Source organism: Buceros rhinoceros, unplaced genomic scaffold, assembly GCF_000710305.1.
Source record: "Buceros rhinoceros silvestris isolate BGI_N320 unplaced genomic scaffold, ASM71030v1 scaffold30536, whole genome shotgun sequence".
Classification (NCBI taxonomy): domain Eukaryota; kingdom Metazoa; phylum Chordata; class Aves; order Bucerotiformes; family Bucerotidae; genus Buceros; species Buceros rhinoceros.
In genome coordinates this window covers 1-7648 of record NW_010418599.1, presented here as the reverse complement: position 1 = coordinate 7648, position 7648 = coordinate 1, and the positions used below count along the sequence as shown (strand labels likewise).

At 56.2% G+C, this 7648-nt stretch overlaps 1 protein-coding gene across 1 annotated transcript in view; it reads right to left on the bottom strand.

The window, feature by feature from the left end:
* KSR2 (kinase suppressor of ras 2) overlaps positions 1 to 6118 on the bottom strand; it is a gene marked incomplete at both ends in the record, with an annotated part of 22916 nt that extends 16798 nt beyond the window's left edge. The window contains one exon of the mRNA XM_010138612.1: positions 5937 to 6118. Coding sequence (XP_010136914.1) covers positions 5937 to 6118 — 182 coding nt within the window. The remainder of the gene's footprint in view (positions 1 to 5936) is intronic.
* Between the last annotated feature and the right edge of the window lie 1530 nt (positions 6119 to 7648).

The following is a 7648-nucleotide window of genomic DNA, read 5'->3' as shown; positions in this document are numbered from 1 at the left end:
CCCGGCACCAGGATGGGTTGACCCTCGTGAGCTCTGCAGCATGACAGCCGGCTGCCCACTCCCCTCCCTCCGCCTGCTGCCGCCCCTTGCTGCCAACCCCGCGCTGCCCCGCCACGATTGATGGCTCCCGACCTCCCCTGCCCGCGTGTCAGTCATTACTTACGCGGTTATCACCAGCAACCTCCTCCGTGGCTTAACAAGCAGAGCTCTCGCAGACGTATCCCCCTCGCACAAGCGTGTGAGGGCAGTTTTAGGATGTTTTTTTTCCCCCCTCTCCTCCTCTGTGGTGCAATTTAAGGGGCACGGGTGTCATCTCCCATGGAACAGTGTGGGTGGTACCCACAGAGAAGCCCGATGGAGAACCCCCAGCCAAGCACCCATCCCTTTCCCTCTCTCTCCACATCCCCTCAAAGGTCAAACCCTGCTCCCCAACGTCATGACACTGCCTGATGTCACCCGGCACTTTGATCCTTGCAGAGCAGCACAGAGCTGGGCACCCAATGCCAGGGGATGCCACCCTCCACCCGAACACCCCAAAGCCTCCGCACTTTCCTTCGCTGCAGCATCGCGCCGACAAAGGTCACAGCTCCCGCTCTGCACAGCACAGCTAATCCTTGAGTCAACAGCTTGACGGGATCAGATGTGCCGGGAAGAGACCAGGGAAGGGGGGAAACCGCCTGGGCCGAGGGTGACAGCCGCCTCCGGAGCGTCTCTGACAGCCGACACGGGACAAGGGAACTGCCACCTGGCTCCCCAACAGTGACAGGCAGCTGTGACAGCTGCCACTTGTCCCTGAGTGGCACCCGCGCACCTCAGAGGTGACGGGGACTGGGATGCTGCCTTGGCCATGACACCCTCCTCATCCTCACTGCCATCTCAACAGCTGCCGGTGGGGATGTTTCCCCTTCACTCCCTGCTGCCTGGGCATCTCCTGCATGGATAAGAGCATCCAGGGCTCCCCTATTTCATTTATCTGGGGTTTCCCCCCCCTCGGGAGCAGATCAGGAGGGCAGTGATGCCCTCAGCAAGCCCAACCTCCTCACAGAATACACCAGGAGCATCACCTGGAGTTGGCAGCCATGCCAAACCACTCGGATGGGGACCGTGATTTGGCACAAGATCCCCCTTCTTCATCTCCTGGCACCTTTCTGGATGCCCAGGGAATGGGTGTGAACATGTTATCCATCACAGCGACAGCCCAATAAACAAACCCTCCTCCTCCTCCTCCAACTAACAGCATCAGGCGATGTTCATGTTATGAATGGGACTGATAAAATCGATGGCAGTGAACTTGGAAAGCATCCCAGGATGAATCACCACAAAGCCAAGCAACGGCCAAGAGACTTTGCACTTGTCTGCAGACATCCTACAGACCCGGGCAGCCACCAAAACACTCCCAGCACAGTCCCCCGGAGAGATTGTGGGGAGACACAAAGGTGCAGCCTCCTCTCAAAACAGTTCAACCATCACCTGGAAGACAACCACGACAGGTCCAGTGTCAAGGGTATCTCTACCATCCCATCCCCAGGCAGAAACCACAGCCTGGGGACCATACCAGAGATTCACAGAATCCTTTAGGTTGGAAAAGACCTCGAAGCTCATCGAGTCCAACCTTTAATCCAGCACTGCCAAGTCCACCAGTAAACCCTGTCATCACGATAGTGATGGGGGCGCTGCTGGCAGCGGTTACTGCCCGCAGGGAGTAACGCGGGGAGCCAAGCACACCAGTGGGCAGGTCCACAACAAAGGGTGCACCCAAGGGTGTAAAGTCCCTCCATGAGACACCTCTGTCCTCGCTCTGGCTGGTTTTAGGACCAAAATAGGATGGGAGGGATCCTCGAATAGGTGAGCAAAGGGAGCTGCAGCAAAGCTCGGAGCAGCGGCTCCAGCAGCTTTCCCTCCCCGTGATCTAAACACAGCGATGTCCCTCCTGCAGGGGGAAGGATGATCCAAGCAGGCTGAAACCAAACCTCAGCCCTTGACAAGGGGATTGTCCGCAGCAGCTGAAGGCGGCAGAACTGCTCTCAAAGCATCTCTCTAGGAAGCAAACACAGTCACTTTATAATCCTGGCAGCAATTCTTTGCAGCGTGACAATCCTGTTTACACAGACACAGCAGCGCACTCAGTCGCCTTGCTGGCTTGTTCCCGTTGTGGTATTTGCCCCCAATCCGCAGCCTTGCAGGGTCAATTAGGCTGCCCCAGACAACGTCACGTTCTTTGGCTCCACCGCAGCGCTGCTGGGGCAGGGGACCGTCCGATGCCTCGCTCCCGGCTGGAGTGGCCCCATGGTGAGGCAGATGTGGGCTGTGGAGAGGTCCCAGCCAGGCTGCCAGCATGGCCCTGGAGTGCTTGTCCCATGGCTTCTACTGGCAGCTGGGCAGGGTCAGGGAGGAGGAAACCTCTGAGGGTCACAAAGAAAGGATGTCATGCTTGGCAAGTCCCCTGGTGAAGGCATTTTTGGCCAGGATGGTTACGGTGGTGCCTGCAGAGAGGGGCCATGATCTGAATGGCACTGGCTGCTCATAGACATGCCCCATGGCACCTTCAATGCCAGCATCATGCTCGCAGGTCCTGCCCGGTCCTTTCCAGCAGAAAGGCTGGATTTAGAGCTCCTGGATTCCCAGCACAGCCCGGGGGGAGCAATGCTAGCCACCTCCAGGACACCCAGGTAATGGAGACACAAACAGCACCTACTAGACATGAGTCTTTACAATAAAAAGGAGAAGGTCCAACCTGATTCCTGGGTGCTTGCAGCCAAGTCACAGAGCATTGAGTCCTAAAGCCTATTTCAGAGACAAAGTAATAACATGTCTCTGACAGTCACTTGTTCACCAGGAGTGACTAGGTGCACCAAGAGAAGTCCTGGACACAGCCAAAGAAACTATCTTTTGTCCCTCAGCCACAGGGCTGGGCTATTTCAAGGCCAAGCTACAGTTCAAGGGCACCCCAGAAGTGCCCTTCTTCCCCCCTTCTCCCTCCCCTCCAAGGGCCGCCAAGAAAAAAATCAATTCAACACCAAAATTCACAAGGATCTTGGCCCTTCATGAGGGGGGCCTCACCCCTCCAGCGAGATTTGTGCAGCAGGAGAAGGAGTCTCCTGCAGCCCTCTGCCTGCCCTCACGCTCGTATCTGTGAAAATCTATTCCTATCAAGGCAAATCAGCTGTTAAAAATAAGAGAGAGGCATCCAGACCCCCACCCGATCAGGACCACAGATGAGTCAGACGGGAGCATGCTCCTGCCACGAGCAGCGAGACGCGCCGGCTGTTGAATGATCATCGAGAGACAGCTGGGGAGAGAGGGGTCTCGCTGGGCTCCTCTCCCGCATCTCAATCCAACAACAACGTTCTTTGGTTTCAGCGCTTAGGGAAGTAATTCCACATCAACCCAGAGCATCCCAGGTGCTGCCGTGCTGATCCCGCAAGAGAAAAAGGGAAGAGGCGTTTTTCTTTTTGAAAGCTTAGGTCCCCATGGTCGTAGGGGTGGGATATTGTGGAGAACTGGGCAGGCAAACCACCTCTGTGACACAAGGATGGGGAGGTCCTCGAGATGCGGGGTGGGCACGACGCACTGGCTCACACCGAGTCGCACGGAGCTCATCCAGCAGCACATGGGAAACCCATTGCACTTAAAAGGCAACGAGAAACAGCGGTACCCCAGGAGATGGAGCGAGGTGTGACCCCCTAAACCATGAGAGGTGCTCTCACAGGACCTACACGCCCCTACATGGACGAGGAAGAACGGCCGTGAGAGGCGAGCAGGATTTGCAAAGCACCACAAGTGCCAAAGCTGGGGGAAGCCACCTCGGTCCCCTAACAGTAACGTGGGGCACGGGGAAAGCCGCAGAGGTAGAAACCCTCCTCCCCACAAATAAAGGCACCTCCGCAGCGCTTGGCATAACTCATCTCCTCCCCGCAAGGTACGAACCCTGGCATCAAGCTCCATTAAACCCCGGCTCTCCCCCCGCGGGGCCACACTCAGCACAGCTGCTCTTCCCAAGGGCTGCAAACTGGAACGCAAGCATGGCAGCTGACAGAAACCCAGGATGCAGCTCAGGGACAAGGCCACCAGAACAGAAACGATGCAGAAACACAAGAGAGCTTGAAAAACTACAATCTAGTGGGATGTGTTTCTTCTTTTATTTTTTTTGCCTTGCATTAAATTTTTCATGCAGGTCCCCTGGAGCGATGGTTACTGAGTGCACGGATGCTGATCCTACAAGGACCAAATGGTTTTGCTGATGCTCGCTCTAGCTCCAAAAACAAACGTTCGCAGCAGCCAAGAAAGTTGGAGAGCCGAGGGAGATGAGAAGAGACACCTCTCCAGCAGCGTTAGTCACTTGATAGCCCGTCACTTCTCATTGCATCATGTTCCTGCGATGCCACGTTACATCAGGTTATCGTGCCACGGGATGTAATCCAATGCCGAAGCGTGAGGAGACCTAATGCAACCAGACACAGCGGGGCTCGGCTGAGGACGGGCTTTATCTCTTCATTTCTGGGCTGCTAGACCCCATCGTTCTCGGCTGCAAGTCGAGTTCAGCTGATGCCAGGGCTAAAACAGAGATGTCAAAACACCCCTCGCCCCAGTAAATCCACCCGCTCTGCCAGCAGGACTCAGGTAGTGGGACATCTCTAGAAATAACGTCACTCGCCCGCAGAGCTCCTGCCAGGTCCCACTGTCCCCGAAGCCAAGGAAAGGACACCAAAAGGATGTCAGAAACGGCTCAGTGACCTTTCAACCATCCCAAACAGCAGCTGATTGGCGTCAAGAAAGACAATCGTGAGGTTTTTGCCTAGCAGAGGGCTGGAAGAGGCACGGCGGCAGGGCAAAGGCACTGCCCCACCACACTGGCGCCCAGCGCTTGCAAACTGATGCCTGTGGCAGCCAGTGATGCCGTCCCGGTGCTGCTTACCACCCCAGTGAGAAGCACGGTGAGAGGAAAACCTGCCAAGGGGCTGCGTGGGGAGGGAGGGGTGTTGCCGCAAACCCCTTCTTCAGTCAAGGGCCAAGCAGTAAGAATGACTGGAAGAACCCGAAACGAGCCAGAATGACCACATTTTGGGAAAGCGAGCAAGGGAAAAGCCTGGGAAGGAGAAAGTAGCAGAAAACCAGCCCGGATATGGAGTCGGAGGAAGTTTCTAGCTAAGCAACAAGAGGCAAGGGGAGCTCGCCCTCCCCATGACAGCTCGTCGCCCGCAACCCGCCCCCAGCAGCCGCCACACATTTTCTGGGAGGGTTTTGTTTAGGCTGAGAGCGATGCCGGCTTGTAAAAGCTTCAATTCCTGCAGAACTAATCAAGGCACTAGTCTGAGACTGGGAAATAAGGGTCAGGCTGTTTCTTCCCAGCCAGCAGCAACGCCCTGGGTGAGCTCATCAACCCAAACCCACCCACCGAGTCCCACCGCCAGCGTGTCCTGGAAGAGGGCAAACCGCCCCGGGCAGCTCCGCGGGCAGGACCGGGGCCAGCAGCTGGGATCAAGCTCCCCGGAGCTGAGACAGAGCAGGGTCTGCAAAGCAGCCTCCCTGCACAGAGGCAAAACCACAGCTGGATTTACCCAGGAGCCCTTGGAAAAGTCACCCTCGAGTGACAGCCAATGCCACCAACCCCGGCAGCGCGTAGAGGCTTTTCCAAATGCCAGCAGCCACCCTCCTGCGCCCGTGTTCCTGCGATACGGCAGCGTATCTGTTTGCATAAATCAACATTCCACATGACAGGGGTTTTCTATACAGACAGACCTAGATATTCAAGATTTCAGGCTTACATTTGCCCTGAAGCACCCACACATTGCTAAACACGAGGGCTGTGCTCACTGCACAACGCTTGACCAACGTCCTCTGGCCCATCAACGCACAGGCGGACTCGCCGACTTTCCCCCCGGTCACATTCTCTGCTTAGCATCATCCCCGCCATGGAAGGGGGACCTGGGACTTACTTGCTGAGAAGGTGGCTTCGGTGTGGACGGGAGGCGTGGAGGGGAGGAAAGGCGGGTACCCCACGAAGAAGGAACGCAGGGAGCGCTCGGAGAGGAGCGGGGAGCGCTGCGCCGGGATGTTCTCGCAGCTTCCCACGCTGTTGTGGATCTTGAGGTTCAAGGGCTTGTTCTTCTTCTTGACTCTGGAAGGAGGAAGAAGGAGAATGTGAAAATTAGACCCATATCCCTGCGAAAATGGTCAGTCCTTCCCCATCACCAAAAAAAGGCCATTTTCATTAAGGAACACAGCGCATCCGAGAGCTCTTCCTCTTGCAAAACCTGGCTGCAGCGGGTCGGTTGGTCCAAAAGCTCTGTCCCCACCAGCCCTGCCAGCCTCATCGCATCCCCAAAATCCCCTCCTGCCCACCAGCCCTGCCCGTGGGGCTGCATCACCCTGCGGAGCCCCAGCCTGAGAGACTTCCAACACAAACCTGCGGGCATGGACCTCATCTGCAGTTAACAGATGTAATGTCTGAGTCCTTGAAACATCTTCTCAAGAGACCCCAGGAAACTGCCTTGTCCTGTTTGGGACCAGGAGGGCTGGATGTGCCACCCTACCCATCTTTACACCAGCTCAGAGGCTGCCAGCACGGACTAAGGCTTGCTCTCCGAGGCAGCCATCGCCCAGAGCTCACCCACACCCCAAAACACCGGCTGTGACTACCAGCCCTGCTTCAAATGGGGGAAACTGAGGCACAGAGGGATTATGGAGCAGGTTCGTACTGCATGCTACAGCACCTAAAATGGGCTCAGGCACTCGCAGTGCTGCTAAGGTCGAGAGATGCTGCCGTCTGTGCATTGTGACAGCTCTGCAACCCCAACAGAAACCCAGGGAACAGCTCACCGAGGCACAGAGCTGTGGTGGGGACAACCCCAAGCACTGGGAAAGGTTCGTCAGAAACAAAATGCTGCAGAGCAGGGAGGAACAAGAACCCACCCCTCACACATCAGCCCATTTTTCCGCCTGCCTTGCGCTGTGACAAGGACCAGCCATCATTTCAGCGGCTCAGATGATCCCAAAGCAGCCCACAAACTTGAAGGATTTGCAAAGCAGATCGACAGCAACAGCTCAGGGGGGCCGGGCTGTAGGTTTTTGACACTGCTAAGCCTCGCTGGCTCAGCTGCTCCCACCTTGGCCACAGTGCAATAGCACAAGGTCAAGAGAGCATCATCTGCCCTGCCCCAGAGCAGCCTCCGGGAAAGGCAGCTCAGTCCTTCTGGAGATTTGTGGCAGATCCGAGCACGGAGAGGGCAGCGCGACAGCTTGTGATCATGAAGGACCCTCCTGCCAACCCAGCAGCAAAGCTCACAAACGGCTGGAGATGGTTTTCTCACAGTTAGCATCGACACACAAGTGAATGACAGCCTTTCATTTGAGCTGCTGCCGCCAATTCCTGGTTAAATTGTTAGAATTAGGCAAAAAACCCAAGGTGGGAGCAGAGAAGGAGGCGAAGGAATTGTGATACCTCTGCAACAGCAGCAGCTGAGTCCGTCCTGCCGCAGTCTGGGAGGGAAACCCAGAGCATCTGGCCCCAAAAACAAAACAGAGCTGTGTGATGCTGGGCAGTGCCACGAACCCATAGTGCAGTGGAAATCAGGAGAGCAAAAACCCAGGCACTGCTCGCTCTCAAAACTTTCCTCTGAACCACAGAGTCTTAAAAACATGTAATGGT